Source organism: Lithobates pipiens, unplaced genomic scaffold, assembly GCF_037356315.1.
Source record: "Lithobates pipiens isolate NorthernLeopardFrog02 unplaced genomic scaffold, aLitPip1_a1.2 Scaffold_8, whole genome shotgun sequence".
Classification (NCBI taxonomy): Eukaryota; Metazoa; Chordata; class Amphibia; order Anura; family Ranidae; genus Lithobates; species Lithobates pipiens.
Genome location: NW_027507903.1, coordinates 465812538 through 465833748, shown reverse-complemented (window position 1 = coordinate 465833748; position 21211 = coordinate 465812538). Strand labels below are relative to the sequence as shown.

Sequence of the window (21211 nt, the reverse complement as noted above, 5' to 3'; positions counted from 1 at the left end):
TTAAATGATAGAGACAGAATATCAACCAAACATCCAGAAAAAGCACATGGTGCAAATGTTAGAAATTTAGTTGCAGTAAGTAAAATAAGTATTTAACCGCTTGCCGACCAGCCGCCACAGTTGTAGTGTGAAAATATGCCTAGGCTGTGTGAATCGATGTCATGTTACGCCGCTTCCAATTTCAGGCACTAGGCACGCACGCGCCCCCTGCTCGCCCACAGAGCCGACGCGAGTGCCACGATCGCTCTGGGCACACAGAGAAACGGCATCTGTGTGTGTTTCCGGTTCTCTGGGGGGAGAAGAGACAGATCGTCTGTTCATACAGAGTGTTAACCCCTTCCCTGCCAGTGACATTTATACAGTAATCAATGCATTTTTATAGCACTGATCGCTGTATAAATGCCAATGGTCCCAAAAATGTGTCAAAATTGTCCGGCGTGTCCGTCATAATGTCACAGTCCCGATAAAAATAGCAGATCGCCGCCATTACTAGGAAAATAAAAAAAATTTAAGAATAATAAAAATGCCATAAAACTATCCCCTATTTTATAGACCCTATAACTTTTGCGCAAACCAATTAATATTAAGCTTATCAGGATTTTTTACCAAAAATATGTAAAAGAATACATATCGGCTTAAACTGAGGAAAAATATATATTTTATATATTTTTGGGGGGTATTTATTATAGTAAAAAGTAAAAAATATTGCCTTTTTTTTCAAAATTTCGCTTTTTTTTGTTTATAGCACAAAAAATAAAAACTGCAGAGGTGCAGTGCTGCAAAGTCAGCGTCACAACGATTCGGATGTGCCATTGCCAACAATAGCTGCCGATTTGGCATGAAATCCATGCCAAATCACATGCCAAATCGCATGCCAAATCGCTTCAATTTGAGCCTAGGCTGGAACCTAATGGAAGAAACAGATTCTGTGGACAGGTGTCTTTTATACACAAAGCGAGTTGTCTTTACGAGCCCCTTCTTAAATTGACAGGACTAATCTGTTTACCACATGAGCACATACTGTAGTCAGTCTGTGGGAGCCAGAATTATTGTTTGTTGGTAGGGGATCAAATACTTATTTTACTCCCTGAACTGCAACTCAATTTATAACATTTGTATCATGTGTTTTTTTCTGGATTTTTGGTTGATATTCTGTCTCTATCATTTAAAATACACCTATGATAAAAATGATAGACCCTTCATTTTTTTGCAAGTGGCCAAACTTACAAAATCTGCAGGGGATAAAATAATTATTTTTCCCACTAGGTAATTCTCAGTCTGTAAACATTTCTACATATACTTCTTCTACCAAACCTGCTCATCTCATTTGAGAACCAAAAAGTGAGGCATCTGGGAAAGGTCAACCACTGACCTACCGGCTCCAAGTTGACACTTGCATATCAGAATGCCACATGGTTTGGGGGTACTCGAGAATGCATAGGGTGGTATGTGCAGGCTTTGGAGGACATTTGCTATGCATTCCTGTAGCTGATTTAACATATTTTTAGATTGAAAGGATTGATTTATTGTATGCGATAAAACTGCTTTTGAACAACCAGAGCTGTAAGACATAAATTATGTATAATGGAATTTCATTCTATTTTTGGGGGGACAGACGGGATAGGGGACATACTGGTGGGAGGGGAGGGGGGGGGGGGGGGGTTAGGATAGAATTCTGTTAGGTTTTACTTTTGCCTGCATTAACATTGAAGAAAATTCCTTTGCTGAAAGAGGAGTGTGAGCTGTCTCTGTCATCTCCAATGACACAGACAGCAATAAAACACATTTTGGGACAAACTTGGCTTTCTTTTGGCACTATTTCCTTGCAAAACATTTAATAAATATTTTTTTGTAGACAAAATGACATAAAAAAAAAACAACAAAAATGCATTTTTTTCTATTTTTACATTGTCACTGTAAATAAATAATATACATTTAATACTATAATTTGTCCTGTTTAAAATGACACAAGAATTATCCCTAAAAATGCCTTCTTTAACTTGGTTTTCTTTCTTCTTTGTTGCGTTCTTGAAACAGAGAGGTAAGTTAAACATTTATTTCTGTTTAATCATTAAATACCCCTTGCATTCTGCCAATGCCTAATGTTTGATTTTCATTAATTACAGAGGAAATCTAAAATCCCTGCTTCCAGGAAGCTTCTTCTGAAGGTATGTTGCATTAAAGATTAATAAAATGAACTGGCTGATGTAGTACCCAACAAAAATGTTCTCATGTATGTTTGGTAAGCAGTATATATGTAATGCAGGACATTTGAAATTAAAACTCAACAAATAAAGTCTTTATTTAGTTTTAAATAGAAAAGGAATGGGTTAAAACTTCAGTTGAGTTGTATGTCCCCACCATTGTGTATTAGTGTATTGTGGTCCCCTGTTCTAGGGAACACAATATACTAATATGCATGTAGGACTAACCCCCGAAGGAGCTGCTGGTTTTATTCGGGCTTACCGTTACCGCTTCTGCTCGCCTCTTCATCTTAGGGGAGTCCCGTGGAAAGTAGCCCAAATTAAGATAGATCAGACACATGGTCCTTTTTGAAGATTTATGTAGGGGTAACACCAAAGAAAGACACAGTCCTTCAACAGAGGGTTAGGGGATAAAGGGGGAGTTCAGGCACCTAGCAATTGCGGGTTAGAGGTATTAGTCAGATCCAGAGGACAAACAGCTTCACAGACTGGATCCAGCAGTCACCGGATAGGCCCCTCTCACTTGACCTAGCAGCCGATGAGATGCCAAACAAAGTCTCTGCCACAGACTTGTTACTTGAACTTAATGGTTTTGAGAATAGATGCACAACAAAGTCTCTGCCACAGCCTTGTTAACTGAACTTAGAGATTTTTGAGAGTTTTTAGGAAGAACTACCATACAGTACCAGATTCTTTCAGCCGAACCCAGCAATACTGTAAGGATATTGATCGGGGTTGCGTCCTCAAACTGAGTTTCCAAACTCCTCCAGAGACACCAGCCTTGCGCTCGGTCCTCCACTGGAAAAGTCCTCCCCTGGAAAAGTCCTCCCCCGGATCCTCCAGCTTTTCTTGGCTTCTCCCCGCAGGCGAGACAGCACAGGACCACCCCTGGATGAGTAGGCTCCAAGACATACCTGGGCCTACACTCTCAGCTGCAAAGCCTCGGGCAGCCGGACCAGAGGCGCAAGACCATGCGACACAGACCCCAGGCCAGGAGGACCCTGGGGTTGGGATCCCGGACCCCAGAAAACTAACCAAAAAATATGACGTCGGTACCTTAAATACCCTGTATGTGACAAATACAGCAGAAGGACACCTCATGATCAATTATGGCAGGCAGTCTGTGCACTGGTAGTGCAGAAATGCAGAGTAGGAGCAGGATGGTAGGCAGGGTAGGCAAGACCTGATAATAGTAGACAAGCAGACGAAGTCTGGAGGCTGGTCCAAGGTCATATATGGTCAGACGACTGGAAGAGGGAACATGGTCAGGAGCCAGGCCAGGGTCAGACACAGATAGGCTGAAGTAACAAAGGCAGGGTCCAGTGGCAAGCCGGGGTCATGCACAGATAATGAGCCGATAACAGAAGCAAGGTCTGGAGGCAAGCCAGGTTATAGAGGGGAGATCAGACAGGAGCGAGGTCAAGCAGGAAACCAAGGTCAGGATCCGGAAAGAGTCAAGGAGGTATCCAGGAACAATCTGAGTCAGAAATGCGTTGTCAAACAGCAAGGTAACCAGGAAGCACAGGGACAAGAATCACAGGTAGCTGAAGATCATCCAGCAATTAATGCCTTCAATAGGCCGGTTGGCGCCAGACCTGATATTGGGCATGCACAGAGGTGCACTAGTGCTTGGATGTGACCTAGTGCATGCAGACATGTGCACGATGATGTGTCTATGTTTATGCCAGTGCAGATTACTGGCAGGAATTCTCTTTTTGTGTGCTGGTACTTGTGGAATTCTATTAGCATCCTGACACTATTCAAGATTAAAAAAAGTTTTGGCTTTGGATATGCTTTATATTTGCTATAGACATGGCAGTCTTTTGTATAAGGGCACAAGCAAACAACCCTGACTTATATCTGCTATTAGAATCAGAGGCACAATCCAAAGCGTATCCAATGCATTTAAGGGGTCCAGGTTTGAGACTGAAAACAATGTGAATGGACTAGAAGTGAACTGTAATGGTATGTTTGTCAATGTGAATACAAGCACAGGTCTTGTTAGTAGATGTTAGATCAGCATTTTGGACCCCAGAAATGTGTTGGTCACTCTTTGGATTGTCCTCCTTACTTTAATTGGAATAAAGTTGTATCTGGAACTCTTATAAGTGGTGTGGCTCTTCAGTTTACATTTTTGTCACATTAGGCTACATTCATAAAGGCGATTTAATCTTCTGAATTATGCTGAAACTCTGAGCAGTTAGGTGCGGCTGCCAGGCCTGTTTATTATAATGACAAGTTGCCAGCAGGTATTCGTGTCTGTCTGCTTGCTACTGGACGCACGTTGATCACTGTAGGTAAATCGCTGGCTGTGCAGATAGCTGCAAATAGCTGTGGCAACCAGTGACCTGTCATTATAGTGAATGGGGTCGGTGGTCACACATAGCTGCTCAAAGCTGCAGCAGGAATCTTCTGATTTGCACGGACCTGAGTTGTGAATGGGAATTTAGCCTTATGCCACGTACACACGACCGGAATTTTTGACAGCAAAGGTCCAACAGAACGAGTCCATCAGACAAATCGATTTTGTATGGGCTCCATTGGACCTTTGCTTGCCAAAAATCCGGCGGACTTTAGAAATAGAACATGTTTTAAATTTTTCCACCGGAACTCTGCTGGACCGAGAAATCCGTTCGTGTGTATGCTAGTCCGACGGACAAAAAAAACGACGCTAGGGCAGCTATTGACTACTGGCTAAGAACTTCCTTATTCTAGTCCAGTCGTACGTCATCACGTTCTAATCCGTCGGACTTTGGTGTGATTGTGTGTGGCCAAGTCCGATCATTCGGAAAGTCCATCGGAACTCCGCCAGAAGTCCGTCGGAAAGAACGTCGGACCTAGTCCCTCGAAAAGTCCGGTCGTGTGTACGCGGCATCACACTTTGAGCCAGTGAGACCTTGGAGAGTCTTTGGGGTGTAAAAGCCACCTGCCTGGGAATCAGAAATTTACATCAACATCAATGCTTTAAGATCATAGGTGTGCACCTCAAAGCTCAAACACATATGTGTGTGTGCACATGTGTGTCTATATACTGATGATGTCAGCAGGGCAAAGATGGATGTCAGGAGTTATTATTTTGTATTTAAAAGAATTTTATTTTTATTTTTTAGGAGCCCTGTTAGGGGGCTTTGGTGAAATATCAGTTTTTTTAAACAGGGGGAATCTGTGCCACGCATGGTGATTGGGGTGTACTCACCCAGGCACACCTGGCACACGCCCATGTTTAAGATAGTGATACCAATAAGATAACCTTACAGGTTGAAGGCTATTTTTGCACTTTCCTCAACTACTTTTGGTTTGTGGTCTCCTTTACAAAGCAGTCTTCCACAGCTACCGGCAAGTTTTATAGATGAGGGAGGGGCTACACTTGGATGGATATAAATTGTGTGCATAAACTTGTCTGAATCAGACAGGATTGGGATATTATTGGATATGTGCTTCATAAACTGCTCCAGGACAAACATTCTGGAACGATATGATTATGTATCAATCAGTGAGTCTAAAGACGAGACTCAGGCACTGGTAAAAAGTTTAGGGATTTACATATTATTTGTCATCAACACTAGCAGTGAAATAATTGAAGGCCCGAAGCAGATATTTCTTTGCCAGAGAATCCAGTAGGCACATGTGGAAAATTCCAGAGTGATCTGAACTTAGGAAAGAAAAACAGGCTTTATTATAAAGAATTGGCATAGGCTCAGAGTTCTGATTGACAGGTGTGAGTTCAGCAGATGTGACAATAACCTCAGGGCGGCTTACTACACATCACTTCTGCACCAAGTGTCTTCGAAGAGCTCACTAAGCGTGAAAGGAGTGCATTCGTATTGTGTTTATGGTGACAGCAGATGGGCCTAATGTGTATGTGTGTGAAAAATAGAGTCTGAAGCCATTCTGGTCTCTTAAAGCTGACACATCACTTCTAGACTGGCCATGATGCCATTTTGTACCAGCATTACTATCTAAGAAGAAGGGAAGGAAAGGAAGTAGAACAGTCAGGAAGAAAATAGGGGATAGGGAAGGTAGGAAGGAAGATAGGAGTGAGGGGGGTAGGTAATAAGGGAAGTAAGTAAGTAAGGAAAGAGAGGGGGCAGGGACGGAAGGAGAAAGGGAGGAAAGGTAGGAAGGAAAGAGAGGGAGGAAAGGTAGAAAGGAAAGAGAGAAGGAGGAAAGGTAGAAATGAAGGCAAGAGGGATGAAAGGTAGAGAGGAAAGAGAGGGAGGAAAGGTAGGAAGGAATGAGAGGGAGAAAAGGTAGGAACGAAAAAGAGAAGGAAGAAAGGTAGAAAGGAAGGTCGAGAGGGAGGAAAGGAAGAGAGGGAGGAAAGGTAGGAAGGAAAGAGAGGGAGGAAAGGTAGGAAGGAAAGAGAGGGAGGAAAGGTAGAAAGGAAGGTGAGAGGGAGGAAAGGTAGAGAGGAAAGAGAGGGAGGAAAGGTAGGAAGGAAAGAGAGGGAGGAAAGGTAGAAAGGAAGGTGAGAGGGAGGAAAGGTAGAGAGGAAAGAGAGGGAGGAAAGGTAGGAAGGAAAGAGAGGGAGGAAAGGTAGAGAGCAAAGAGAGGGAGGAAAGGTAGAGAGGAAAGAGAGGGAGGAAAGGTAGGAAGGAAAGAGAGGAAGGAAAGGTAGAGAGCAAAGAGAGGGAGGAAAGGTAGAGAGGGATGAAAGGTAGGAAGGAAAGAGAGGGGGCTGGGAAGGAAAGAGAGAAGGAGGAAAGGTAGAAAGGAAGGCGAGAGGGATGAAAGGTAGAGAGGGAGAAAAGGTAGGAAGGAATGAGAGGGAGAAAAGGTAGGAAGGAAAAAGAGAAGGAAGAAAGGTAGAAAGGAAGGTCGAGAGGGAGGAAAGGAAGAGAGGGAGGAAAGGTAGGAAGGAAAGAGAGGGAGGAAAGGTAGGAAGGAAAGAGAGGGAGGAAAGGTAGAAAGGAAGGTGAGAGGGAGGAAAGGTAGAGAGGAAAGAGAGGGAGGAAAGGTAGGAAGGAAAGAGAGGGAGGAAAGGTAGAGAGCAAAGAGAGGGAGGAAAGGTAGAGAGGAAAGAGAGGGAGGAAAGGTAGGAAGGAAAGAGAGGAAGGAAAGGTAGAGAGCAAAGAGAGGGAGGAAAGGTAGAGAGGGATGAAAGGTAGGAAGGAAAGAGAGGGGGCTGGGAAGGAAAGAGAGAAGGAGGAAAGGTAGAAAGGAAGACGAGAGGGAGGAAAGGTAGAGAGGAAAGAGAGGGAGGAAAGGTAGAAAGGAAGGTGAGAGGGAGGAAAGGTAGAGAGGAAAGAGAGGGAGGAAAGGTAGGAAGGAAAGAGAGGAAGGAAAGGTAGAGAGCAAAGAGAGGGAGGAAAGGTAGTCGGGAAAGAGAGGGAGGAAAGGTAGAGAGGAAAGAGAGGGAGGAAAGGTAGGAAGGAAAGAGAGGGAGAAAAAAGGAGGAAGGAAAGAGGGGGAGGAAAGGTAGGAAGGAAAGAGAGAAGGAGGAAAGGTAGATAGGAAGGTGAGAGGGAGGAAAGGGAGGAAGGAAGAAAGGAAGGCAGGAAACAAAGAAAGAGAGAAAGAAAGAAAGAAAAGTGTGAAGGAATATATAGAAGGAAGAAGAGAATGAGATGAGGAAGGAAGAGAGGTAGATAAGGAAGGAAGGCAGAGAAGGAAAGCAGGAGATAGCAAAAGAATGAAGCAAGGGAAATAGAATGGGAGGTGTGAGGGTGGGAAAGAAGGAAGGACAGCATGTCCCTATAATGAACAATTATGGCTGCAAATGTGCTTCTTCTTTTTGTTTTATATAAAACAGAAATAACATAATATTAATATGGTGAGACAAGTACTAAATTTACATTTGAGGAAAATCATTATACAGTATATCGCCTTTATTGGTAACTTCTCACCAGAGGAATAGGGGTTATTTACTAAAGGCAAATAGACTATGCACTTTGCAATGTGCAGTTGCATTCTGCAAGAGCAATTGCTCCAGAGCTTAGTAAATGAGGTAAAGATTTACTTTGCAAATATTACACAATCACGTGTAATATTTGCAAATATAGGAAAAATAAAAACAGCATTTTTGCTTGCACTTGATTGGATGATGGAAGTCAGCAGAGCCTCAGATCATTTACTAAGCTCTGGAGCATCTGCTCTTGCAGAGTGCAACTGCACTCTATTTGCCTTTAGTAAATCAACCCCATAGAATCCATTGCTGACCATCTGAAAATGCTACCTGCCTGGCTATGGTTATCCTCTAAATTCAATACTTTCCGTGCCACAGACCTGGACCAAGCATTTAGCAAATGAGAGAGTAAAACTCCTGATCAGCATGACAGACAAAAAATGGTTATTCTGGTTGGTTGAGATAAATTATTGCATTTGGCTTTTAGCCATATTAATTATGCCCCAGTGTCTATTTCTCAATGATATCATTCATTTAATTACGGGCATTCACTAGCTTACAGGCTTCTTGCTGATTCACAGCGTTGCTTCTTGGTGTTTCTGGTTAGAAAGATAAGGCCTGACTGTCCTTATAAGATTCTCCACTAATATATGTTCACTGATATGTCACCACTCACCAAACAAACTGCTTGTTTTCTAGCAGAAAATACAGGGACGGAATTGTGAGCACTGTATCACCCATAGACATTCATAACTACTTTGTGAAAAAGCTAATTTTCCTGCTGCCGAGGAGGACAGACAATTTGCGCTTGCGTACATCACTGCTCTTCGCACTGTCTTAGGCTTTTTACAATTTTGGGATGCACAGTTTAATATCCAAGCATAAAAGCATGAGTTCTATAGCTCCAACAACTATTCTTAAATGCATGCTTTTCTTCTTTTTATAATTGTGTTGCAAACACAAGAGAAGTGTAAGTGCCATATATTTTAAAAAGTCAGTGTTGTACCTGAAAGTGCATCTAAAACTAGGAGCAAAAGTGTAATAGAAATGTTTTCAGAATGACACAAATATACATTTTCACAAAGTCTGCTGCTTCAGTGTTTTTAGATAATTTTATCTGATGTTACTATGGTATACTGAAGTATACTTTCAAGCATTCCATAAGTGTCAAAGGCTTTTATTGACAATTACATTAAGTTTATGCAAAAAGTCAATATTTGCAGTGTTAACCCTTCTTTTTCAAGACCTTTGTGATTCACCCTGGCATGCTGTCAACCAACTTCTGGACCATATCCTGACTGATTGCACAATCAATGCTTGGATTCTGTCAGAATTTGTGGGATTCTTTTTGCTCACCCGCCTCTTGAGGACTGACCACAAGTTCTCAGTGGGATTAAGGTCTGGGGAGTTGTCAGGCCATGGATTTAAAATTTCAATGTTTTGTTTCCCAAGCCACTTAGTTATCACTTTTGACTTATGGCAAGGTGCTCCATCATGCTGGAAAAGACATTGATCATCACCAAACTGTGGTTGGATGGTTGGGAGAAATTGCTCTCGGAGAACGTTTTTGTACCATTCTTTATTCATGGCTGTGTTCTTAGGCAAAATTGTGAGTGAGCCCTTGGCTGAGAAGCAACAGTACACATGAATAGTCTCAGGATGCTTTACTGTTGGCATTACATAGGACTGATGGTAGCGCTCACCTTTTCTTCTCAGACAAAGTTTTTCTCCAGATGCCCCAAACAATTGGAGAGGGAATTTACTTATCCCAGTCGTCAGAAGTCAAATCCCTGTACATTTTGCAAAATATCGGTCTGTCCCTGATGTTTTTTCCTGGAGAGATGTTGCTTATTTGCTGCCCTTCTTGACACCAGGCCATCCTCCAAAATCCTTTGCCTCACTGTGCCTGCAGATGCACTCGCACCTGCCTGCTGCCATTCCTGAGCAATTTCCCGCACTGGTGGCGCCCCAAATCCACAGCTGAATCAACTGTAGAAGATGGTCCTGGCGCTTGCTGGACTTTCTTGGGCACCCTAAAGCCTTCTTCACAAATGCAATGGAAATGTTTTTTTATGGGATTATGTTTATTTTCATGGCAAAGAGGGACTTTGAAATTCATTGCAATTCATCTGATCACTCGTCATAACATTTTGGGGTATATGCAAATTGCCATGATAAAAACCGAGGCAGCAGACTTTGTGAAATTAATATTTGTGTAATTTTCAAAACTTTTGGCCACGGCTGTATACTGCAGCTTTTCAGTCCTTAGGTGTGCTGGCTGCATTCATTTTCTTTGTTCAGATATTTTTCTCTTTATTATTCCTGCCAGTTACATATATTTCCTGTTCTAGGGTTATAACACCCTCCACACTGCATCAATGGAGGAACAGTGTTGTCACAGGACATCGTTTAGGACTACAGAACACCTCTCCTCATGTTATGGAGACAAGGAGAGGCTGAGGTGTTCCATAGTCCTAACATATTTCCTGTCCTAGGGTGAAAACACTTTACTCACTATACTGTAACTATGGAGGAGCAGTTATGTCACAATAAGACATGAGATATTTTAAGACTACAGAACACCCCACCCTTCCCTCTATAGTCCACAGACTGTGAACTTGAAACAATTCTAACTGATGCGTACAGCAAAGACAGAATACACAGGAAGTTATAAAACTTTTTCTATTCAGTAGTCAAATATTATTTTTAGATATATTTTAAACAACAAAAAAGGAGTACTGGAGAGATGACCGTTTTTTATTTGATTTATTTTTTATAGACTCTTATGCTTCAAAAAGCCACTGAAGATCTGGAAAAAGAGAAAACAGAAGCAGAAGAGGTGAAAGCCCGAACCCTTTCAGAGAAAGTTCCACCCCTAGAGTATGGAGGCCTGAACCCTCAGCAGTTACAGGTAATACAATGCTACTCAAAATCTTGCTGATTGGCCACTTTTATTTAGAATACGTGAATCTGTGGGCAGGCTATAGACATTCAAATGTTTACATAATTTGCGCAGTAACCAAGCTTAAATGTCCATCTTTCTGTCCATGTTTTATGTTATGCCCATATTTAGGGTGTACCATGAAAAATGGTTGGAAACTACAGCTACCCACCTTCAAACTGCCCCCCACCCTTTTTACAGAATCAATGGATTACTTCTTCCCATAGGCCTTTCAAATTTGAATTTGGCTCCACCCACACATCTGTGTAATTTATTGGCAGAGATCTGTGAACAAAAAGACTATAAGTGCCATTTTCCACCATGGCAGTGGGATTAGGGTTGCCACCTTTTCTTCAAGTCAAACCCGAACACTTTAGCGGTGCATAGCAATTTTTTGTTGCTGTATAAACTATACATATATTTTGCTATTAAATAACATTTTTAATCATATGAAGTTAATAACAAAAGTCCCCCTTTACATTAGAGTCCACTGAGTTTCCCTTTTACATCTGAACTGAGTTCCCATTCACTGTAAGGGGGGATCCTGCAAACTCTGATGTAAGGGAGAACTCTGGGGACTCTAACATAAGGGATGCTCTGGGCATCCTAATTTAAGGGGGAACACTGAGAACTCTGATGTACGGAAAGGACTCCGATGTAAGGGGGAACACTGTGGCCTCTGGTGTAAAGGAAAACTCTGATGTAAGGGGTGCTCTGAGAACCCTAATTTACCTCAGTGTACTCACTCAGAGGCAGGAGAGAGAAAGAGGAGCCTTCAGTCACAGACAGGGATGGATGGTGAGCTCACCCACTCCCTGGCAGTCAGCACCCCTCATCCAGATGTATTTGAGGCTGCTAGACTTCAAATTTACAGCGCACACTTTCCTTTTCTGAGGCACAGCCCTGGGGATTGGAGTGTGGGCAGACAGAGAGGGGTAGGGGCAGGAGGAAGAGGTGCAGATCGAGCCCTCTCTCCTTTCCCGTCTGTGTGTGTGTATGGGGTGGGGGGGATTGTTAGTGCTGGCTTTGGGTAGCATAAAGGAGTGTAACAGACACTCTCAGCTTAGACAACTGCAGGGAAGCCATAGTCCAGTCTGAATAATGTGTCCGGGTTTCAGGCAGTCTGAAACCCAGACGCATGATTGCAAACTCAAAACTGTCTGGGTGAATCCCAGACAGGTGGCAACCCTAAGTGAGATTTATAGATATCAATGGAGCACAGATGCAGTGACATTACTGCACTTGTAGTCCATTGATACTTCCTCAGTTCCCTAATTGAAGGTCTGTACTTTGGTAGAGATCTGAGCTGGAAAAGGAGTATGCAGGAGCCAGGGCACTGCTTTTTTGCAAAAGGTGAAATTAGCCTCTAAGTAAGATAAGGCCTCCCTGATATCTTTAGCTGAAGGTACCGTGAAGCAATTCATCCTCAAAGTTTTCAGACATTCATAGAACACCAAAGTCCTTCAAACATTTATCTACTGAAGGCAGATCCTCAATAAAGTTTGCTAATATAATTCAGTTTCTAAACAGCATTTGACAAAATTTTCATATTAAAGGAACTTGCCTTAAAGTGGAAATAAGGTCCACTTTTTAACTTTCACCTGCAGGTAATAAGGCTTACCTGTAGGTACAGTGAATATCTCCTAAACTGGCACTGTTTATGTAATATTCACACAGGCTGCAGCCAGTGATGTCACCGGCGCCTGCGCACTAAAGGGAAGGCTGCGGGTGAAGTCATCACAGCCCCCGCCGTTCACACAGCCTGCAAACCCAGAAGGAAGGCCGGGTGAAGGTGGAAGCGCTGGGGAGCCATGACAGAGCTGAACTGGAGGGCTCCTTGCATTGCAATAGATCAGGGGGGCAGCTGTAAAAAACAGATAGTGACAGCCACCCCCCGATGACATGCAGTGATGCATGTGCTGTAGAGTACCCTTCCTCCTTCTGGGAGGTATGACGTTAATGACCCAGAAGGCTCCGGGCAACTGAGACTTCATTCTCGCCTAGGTGAATATCCTGGAAGTGCTAAGAGATTTCTGGAAAAAAAAAAAAAAAAAATTCTGATTGTGTGAGAGAGGGGGGGGGGGGGGGGGGGAGTGGGTAGGAATTAAATGACAAAATGTGGGTGGGAAGGGTGAAGGCCCACTCTAATTACTGAGTTTATTTTATTTTTCTCTCTAGCAATTGTGCCATAAACTTCAGAGACAGATCGATACTGTAGATGAAGAACGCTATGACATTGAAGTAAAAGTCAAAAAGAATGATTTTGATGTAAGTCCCCGTGTCCAGACAGACACCACAATCACCCATATTATTTGTAATCGGTATGTAAAGCTTTGGGATCTTCTGTCCCCACCTGCCGCCTATCAGCTGCACAGAGCTAAGTAAAATGTTCTGAAACTCCAGGCAAAGCAACATGCACTGTGTCCAATAAAGAGAGCCTGCATCCACCTAATAGAGCAGCTGTACCTCTGTAAAGCATTAATGCAGAGGTGAGTGCTATGTATGGAAAGCAGGGGGGGGGGGGGTCTTGCAGAGAGGCAGCTGTTGGGAGGTTGGGGGCATTGTACAGCTGGGAATCAGGGGGGAATTTGTGTAGAGAGGAAAACTATCGAGGTGGTTGTGCATAAGTAAAAGATACGGGGGTTGCAGAGGTGAGAAATATAGATGTGGGTGCAGGAGTGAAATGTGGAAGGGGGCAGAAATAAGCTGTGGGTGATGGGGGTGAAAATTTAAGCTGTGGTTAGGCGTGCAGAGGTAGGTTGTGGACAGGGAGGTTAAGCAGTGGATTGTGGGATTGCAGAGGTGGGTTGACGGCGGAGGTTTGCAGAGGTGACCTGTGGATGGGGAATGAAGTGGTGAGCTATGAATGGGGGAGGGGGAGAGGTGTACTTTATATTGTAGGGCACATAGGTGAGGTGTGGAGAGGGGGAGACAAAATGGTGAGCTGTGAATAGTGGGCAAAGAGGTGACCTGTGGATGGTGGGGTTCATAGGTGAGCTGTGGATAGTGGGGTTCATAGGTGAGTTGTGGCTAGGGGGAGTAGTAGTAAGCTGTGGACAGTGGGAGAAGAGGTGAGCTGTGGATGGTGGGGTTCATAAGTGAGCTCTGGATGGGGAAATAAGAGGAGAGCTGTATATGGTAGGGTGCATAGGTGAGGTGTGGAGAGGGGGGGAAAAAAAGGTGAGCTGTGGACAGGAGGAGAAGAAATGTTGAGCTGTAGATAGTGGGAGAAGAAGTGAGCTGTGGATGGTGGGGTTCATAGGCGAGCTATGGACAGGGGGAGAAGTAGTAAACTGTGGACAGTGGGTGAAAAGGTGAGCTGTGGATGGCGGGTTCATAGATGAGCTGTAGATGGTGGTATGCCCAATGTTTGCTATGCATTCTTGAGTCTTGTACGCCTTGTGTGATACACATTTCTGAGCCTTTACCATACATATTATTTGGCACTGCTTTAATTCTCTCCCCCAAGGAACGGCAGGGTTGGGGGAGGCGAGAACTTGGCCGGGGAAGGGGAGTTCCTGCAACTATTCTCTGAGGGGAAAAAAAGCCAAATATATACAGTACTGTATATACACACACACACACATGTATTTAAGCTTTTTTACTAAAACTGGTGCATGGTAGCCAATCAGCTTCTAACTTCAGCTTGTTCAATTAAGCTTTGACAATAAAACCTGGAAGCTGATTGGCTTCTATACAGACCTTTACCAGATTTTGCACACTCCGGTTTTAGTAAATTCCCCCATTGATATACTCAGTATGAATTTAACAGTGTCAGAAGCCACCTGAACTCTAACTTCACATGTTATCTCCCAGCTCCTAAAAATACATACTAGTGTTAAATTGCAGAGGCATGTTACTGAAAAAAACAATGTAAACAACCACATGGCAGTAGTCATGCCATTGCTTCTCAACTCCAGTCCTCAAGGCGCCCCAACAGGTCATGTTTTCTGGCTTTCCATTATTTAGCACAGGTGATTTGATCAGTTTCACTGCCTTAGTAATTACCACAGTCATTTTCATCTTAGGGAAATCCTGAAAACATGACCTGTTGGGGTGCCTTGAAGACTGGAGTTGATAAACACTGAGTTATGCACACTAAGGAGCAGGGCAACAGTGAGGAATATCAGGTAGCTCAGAAGCATGACTGTCAGACTATATGACACTAAGCTGAAGAGCAAATATAAAAATTTAAAAAATACAAGCAACTTTAAAAAATGATATTAGTTTAAGATCAAATAGGCAGATTTGTTCATCTCTAACATTTAGGCTCTCCTAGAATTTATATTTCAGTTTTTGGTGAATAAAGGTGCATTAAATCACCCTCTGGATACTTACATCTGTCAAGGATACCACTGGAGAGTTACAGCTGCTGGGATTGCTAGTGCTGCCACCCACTACTGCCATTATATAGGCAAGCTTGGGTTTGTCTCAATCCTCCTGCTGCATTCTCTGTAATGTATTACAAATGACCAAAAAGATTAAATATTTATTTCCTAATTTCATAGATCAGTGGTTTAAACCAGAAGATTTTTGACCTTAAGGGAAAATTCAAGCGTCCCAACCTGCGCAGAGTTCGTATCTCAGCCGATGCCATGCTTAAGGCTCTCCTTGGATCTACGACTAAGGTTTCCCTAGACCTGAGGGCTAACCTGAAGTCAGTGAAGAAGGAAGATGAAAAGGTTAGTAGTTTACAGCTAAGATAGTTATGCTATATTACAGTGTTTCTCAACTCCAGGCCTCAAGGTGACCCAACAGGTCATGTTTTCAGGATTTCCATTATTTTGCACAGGTGTTTTGATCAGTTTCACCGCCTTAGTAATTACTATAGCCGTTTCCTCTGAGGGAAATCCTGAAAACATGACATGTTGGGGCGTCTTGACGACTACAGTTGAGAAACACTGCTATATTACACCATCTATGGAAATGTGGGCTTATAAAAACTGAAACAAGGGGAAATGGAGATTTTGATTGTAGCAACAAACTAAGTCCAGCTTTCCTTTGTTTTGCCAGCACTAACTAGAATAGCTTAGTGTAATGAATGTATAAGCCAAGGCTTATGGGCTGCAGCTGGCAAGATGGCAAAGCATAAACCTGCAAGAACAGCACAAAAATGAATATATAAATGTTCCAACTTTCATTGGTTGTCCTGGACAATATTGCTGCTTTAATTCTCTCCAGTTTTTAGACGTTTCTTAGAATAGAACGGAGAAGTGTTGCTGTGGTCAAACAGCAATACTGCTGGAAGTTAAATTTAGTCTGTGTTGTCCTTATTAAAGGAGATGTATGGCCAAAGTTCTTTCTGCACTCCTGTGACCCATTTTCAGCCAACAGCAGGCTTTAGCTGCTCCAAGCTGGGGAAAGATCCAGACTTTACAGTTGGGATCCCACCAGATTCCTGAACTGACAGCTAGCTCAACCTCTCAGCTGTGCCATTGGGAGACCGAGCCAGCTGCTCTTCCCCAACCCAGCACTCCAGTGAGCGTTGGAGGGGAAGAGCAGAGAGCGGTGACTGATAGTCACCGCTCTCTGCTCAGAGCGGAGAGCAGAACTGAGTGTTCAACGTTGTTTGATCAGTAAGTTCTCAGTACTAGTGATGGACGAACTTCCGACGGGACGTTTCGCGAAAGCGAAATGCGAACGGACCCAAACGTTCGCGAAACCGAACGTTCGCCGCGGGCCCCATTGACTTCAATGGGAGGCGAACTTTGCAAACCTTCATGTCGAATTTGCGGCCACGTGGTAATTATTAGGGGGTAAAACGTAGTCCCACCATCTGGACAATGACATAATACATGTATGAGGTGAATTTGGGATCGATAACTACAAGCATTTTTATTTTATTTGGGAAATTGTTCTAACAATTCAGGACTATGGAGCTAATGAAGGCAATGGAGGAGAGGGAAGGTCAGGGACCAGGGTAGGCAAAGAAGAGGGTGCAGGAGATGATCACCAGCAGCGTGACATACCGGAATGACACATGCACCGTGATAGAGGCATCTGACAGCAGCACCGTAATACAGAGCACTGACAGCAGCACCGTGACATACAGCGCTGACAGCAGCACCGTGACATACAGCGCTGACAGCAGCACCGTGACATACAGCGCTGACAGCAGCACCGTGACATACAGCGCTGACAGCAGCACCGTGACATACAGCGCTGACAGCAGCACCGTGACATACAGCGCTGACAGCAGCACCGTGACATACAGCGCTGACAGCAGCACCGTGACATACAGCGCTGACAGCAGCACCGTGACATACAGCACTGACAGCAGCACCGTAAGCAGCCCCAGGAGGAAGTCAGCACAGCACAGGGATGGTGTGATCCCCTCATAATAAGAACCCCCAGGAGGAAGTCAGCACAGCACAGGGATAGTGTGATCCCTTCATAATAAGAACCCCCAGGAGGAAGTCAGCACAGCACAGGGATATCATAAGCAGCCCCAGTAGAAATATGACACCGCTCAACCTCTTCAAAGAGGAGGGTAGGGGCATATAGTACGGTGTGCTTTTTTGGGTCAAGGAAGTGAGCCAAATGAATTAAGAAGGTCTGTGTGCTTGATTAAAAAAATAGTTTATAGACATATACATGGTCTACTGGTCACATGTGTTGAATTCCTCCGAGATCCATGCCTCATTCATTTTTAGAAATGTGAGGTAGTTAACACTGTCGTGAGCTAGGCGAGTACGCTTATCGGTCACAATCCCCCCTGCTGCGCTGAACGTCCTTTCGGACAGGACACTGGATGAGGGGCAAGCCAACAGTTCGATTGCAAATTGGGCAAGCTCTGGCCAGAGGTCAAGCCTGCCCACCCAGTAGTCTAGGGGTTCATCACTCCTCAGAGCGTCCACATCGGCCGTTAACCCAATGTAGTCGGACACCTGACGGTCTAGGCGTTCCCTGATGCTGGATCCGGATGACACCTGTCGATGGGTCGGCTGAAAGAATGACCTCATATCCGAAGTCACCAACACATCTTCAAACCGGCCTCTTCTTGCAGGCGCTGTTGGATTGGTACCCGCAAATCCTTCTCTGGGAGTGGGAATTGCTCCTCTGCCAGCGCACGCAAAAGCAGAATGCAGCATTTCTCGAAGCAAGGCCTGGAAGTGCTGCATTCTGACAGCCCTCTGCGACGGCGGTAACATTTCCGCCATTTTGTGTTTGTACCGGGGGTCTAAGTACGTTGCCACCCAGTACTGGTCCTTGACCCTCATGCTTTTTATACGGGGGTCCCTATTAAAACACTGGAGCATGAAGGCCCCCATTTGCACTAAAGTGGAAGCGGTGTGGTGGCCTGGCTCCTGCTCATCATCCAGGATAATGTCGTCCTCTTCATTCTCCTCTCCCCATCCTCGCACAACAGGGATCCCAGAAAGGTTTAAAGCATGCTCTTCTTGCTCCTGCTCATCCGCCCCGGCACCATCCTCCTCTGACTCCTCATCAGACTCCTGTTGTTGACTTGTCTCAGATAGAGTAGCCCCCCCTGGGAATTCATCCAGCATTGCGACTTCCTCATCTTCCCGCTCCTGCTCCTCCACAGCCTGATCAATGACACGACGCAATGCACGCTCCAGAAAGAAGGCATAAGGTACCATGTCACTGATGGCGCCATGGCTGCGACTGACCAGTTTGGTGATCTCCTCAAATGGCCGCAGAAGTCTGCATGTGTCGCGCATGAGCAGCCACTGGCGCGGTGAAAAAAAACCCAGCTCCCCAGAACCGTTTCTTTCGCAGAGTTCATACAGGTAGACGTTAACTGCACGTTTCTGCTGGAGCAGCCTATCAAGCATATAGAAGGTTGAGTTCCATCGCGTCGGGCAATCGCAAATAAGACGTCTGACCGGCAGATGGTGTCGCCGCTGAATGTCAGCAAGGCGAGCCATGGCCGTGTAAGATCTTCTGAAATGGGCCGAGATTTTCCTTGCCTGCCGCAAGATGTCCTGGACCCCAGGGTATTTGACAAGGAATCGCTGCACGACCAAGTTTAAGACGTGTGCCATGCACGGCACGTGCGTGATTTTGCCCTGTTTCAATGCGCTAAGCAGATTGGCACCGTTGTCACACACCACTTTACCAACTGTCAAATTGAGCGGTGTTAGCCACTCATCTGCCTGTGAACGCAAAGCTGAAAGGAGTGCCGGGCCAGTGTGGCTCTTTGCTTCCAGGCACAACAGACGCAGCACGGCATGGCAACGTCTCACCTGGCATGTGGAATAGGTTCTGGGGAGCTTGGGCGGTGCAGCGGAAGAGACGCTAGCAGCGGAAAAGGAGGAGGCAGCTGAGGAGGAGAGGGAGGAGGATGGAGTAGGAGGAGGAGAAGAAGAGTCAGGCCTGCATGCAATCCGTGGCGGTAAAACCAAATCTACACGGGTGCCACGGGTTACATGCTTGACGGCCGTCAGAAGGTTCACCCAGTGGGCAGTAAAACTGATATACCTTCCCTGCCCGTGTTTGCTAGACCACGTGTCTGTGGTCAGATGTATCTTGGCACCGACACTGTGTGCCAGAGATACATTCACTTGCCGCTGAACATGGCCATATAGCTCTGGGATGCCCTTCTCTGAGAAATACTTCCTTCCTGGGACCTTCCATTGTGGTGTTCCAATGGCCACAAATTTGCGAAAGGCCTCCGAGTCCACCAGTTTATATGGCAGTAGTTGGCGGGCTATGAGTTCTGACAAGCCAGCCGCCAACCGTTGGGCAAGAGGGTTATCCGGCGTCATCATTTTTTTACGCTCAAACATTAGGCCCACGGAAGCCTGCCTTTTTGCAGAAAAATGTGAGCTTGGCGTGATGGAAGGTGGAGTGGAGGACAATTGTGAGGAGAGAGGAGAAGGAGAAGTAGAAGACGAGGCTGGACGGTGAGAGCCTGCAGTGTGGCTTTGTGTGTTCCGTTGCTCCCACTGGGCTCGGTGATGGCTGCTCATGTGCCTTCTTAAGGCGGTCGTCCCTAGGTGAGTATTGGGCTTACCGCGACTAACGCGTTGACTGCAAAGATTGCAGATGGCAACGCTATTGTCAGCAGCGGACACGTTAAAAAAAGCCCACACTGCGGAGCCATGTGCCGGTGTCCTGGGAGCGCCAGATGTGACCGTACATGGTCGATGACTCGCTCCTGATACATTTGCAGTCTGCTTTGTCCCTGCTGTGCAATGTAAGTCATTGCTGCTTCTCCTCCCTATCTGCTGGTCCATATCTCCCTCTGAACTCCCCTCCTCTTCCTCTCTTGTGGGCACCCACGTGACATCACTAGACACGTCATCATCAACGTCACCTTCCCCACCGCTATAAGTAGAGATCTCGGAGTAGGCAGCAACACCGGGGACCAACCTCCTCCTTGGGCTGATCTGGGTACTGTCGTCAGACTGCTGAGTAGCGCTTGTTGCTACCTCCTCTTCCTGATCCAATACCAAGAGTGGCTGCGCATCAGAAATGTCCTCTTGATATGGATCGGAAAATAATTCCAGTGACTCAAGCGGAAGGTATGTGGTGGTGGTGGTGGTGGTCGTGTTGTTGGTGGTAGTGTCTTTGGGGGTGCACATAGCAGAGAGTGAAGAAGAGGGTGCAGATCGAGAGGATGAGGAGGGTGCAGAAGAGTAAGGCTGAGCGAGCCACTCAACCAAGTCTGGTGCATCCTTTAAAGTAATTGAACGCACCTTCTGCAACTTCCCACTTTGGCTCAAGCCTGTTGCTCCTGCCCTACCCCTACCACCCCTGCGGAAGGGCCTGCCTCTTCCTCTGCCTGTCATTTTTTAAATGACCCTGTGACAAAACTCTTAGTCCCTATACCGATGAAGGACTGCTGCAGTATAGGGCAGCAGTCAGCAGTGGTGCACGTCAACCCTATCTATTGTGGACCGATAGCGGTCCTTACAGAACAGCAGACTGTACCGCACTCAAGCCTATGTACCGTAGCACCCTATACCAAGTTACCAGTCCTTATAAGAACTTTTGTGGACCAAGCAGGTTGTGTATTAGTGTTTAGCAGACTGTACGTCAGTCCCTATACCGCTGAAGGACTGCTGCAGTATAGGGCAGCGGTCAGCAGTGGTGCACGTCAACCCTATCTATTGTGGACCGATAGCGGTCCTTACAGAACAGCAGACTGTACCGCACTCAAGCCTATGTACCGTAGCACCCTATACCAAGTTACCAGTCCTTATAAGAACTTTTGTGGAACAAGCAGGTTGTGTGTTAGTGATTAGCAGACTGTAC

At 45.1% G+C, this 21211-nt stretch overlaps 1 protein-coding gene across 1 annotated transcript in view; it reads left to right on the top strand.

Moving 5' to 3' along the window:
- Positions 1-2047: 2047 nt before the first annotated feature.
- The window catches only part of LOC143960209 (troponin I, cardiac muscle-like), a 36278-nt gene continuing 17114 nt past the window's right edge, over positions 2048-21211 (top strand). Inside the window, exons 1-4 of the mRNA XM_077468537.1 lie at positions 2048-2168; positions 10829-10960; positions 13169-13258; positions 15499-15672. Of these exons, the coding sequence (XP_077324663.1) occupies positions 10835-10960; positions 13169-13258; positions 15499-15672 (390 nt within the window). The 5' untranslated portion in view covers positions 2048-2168; positions 10829-10834. The remainder of the gene's footprint in view (positions 2169-10828; positions 10961-13168; positions 13259-15498; positions 15673-21211) is intronic.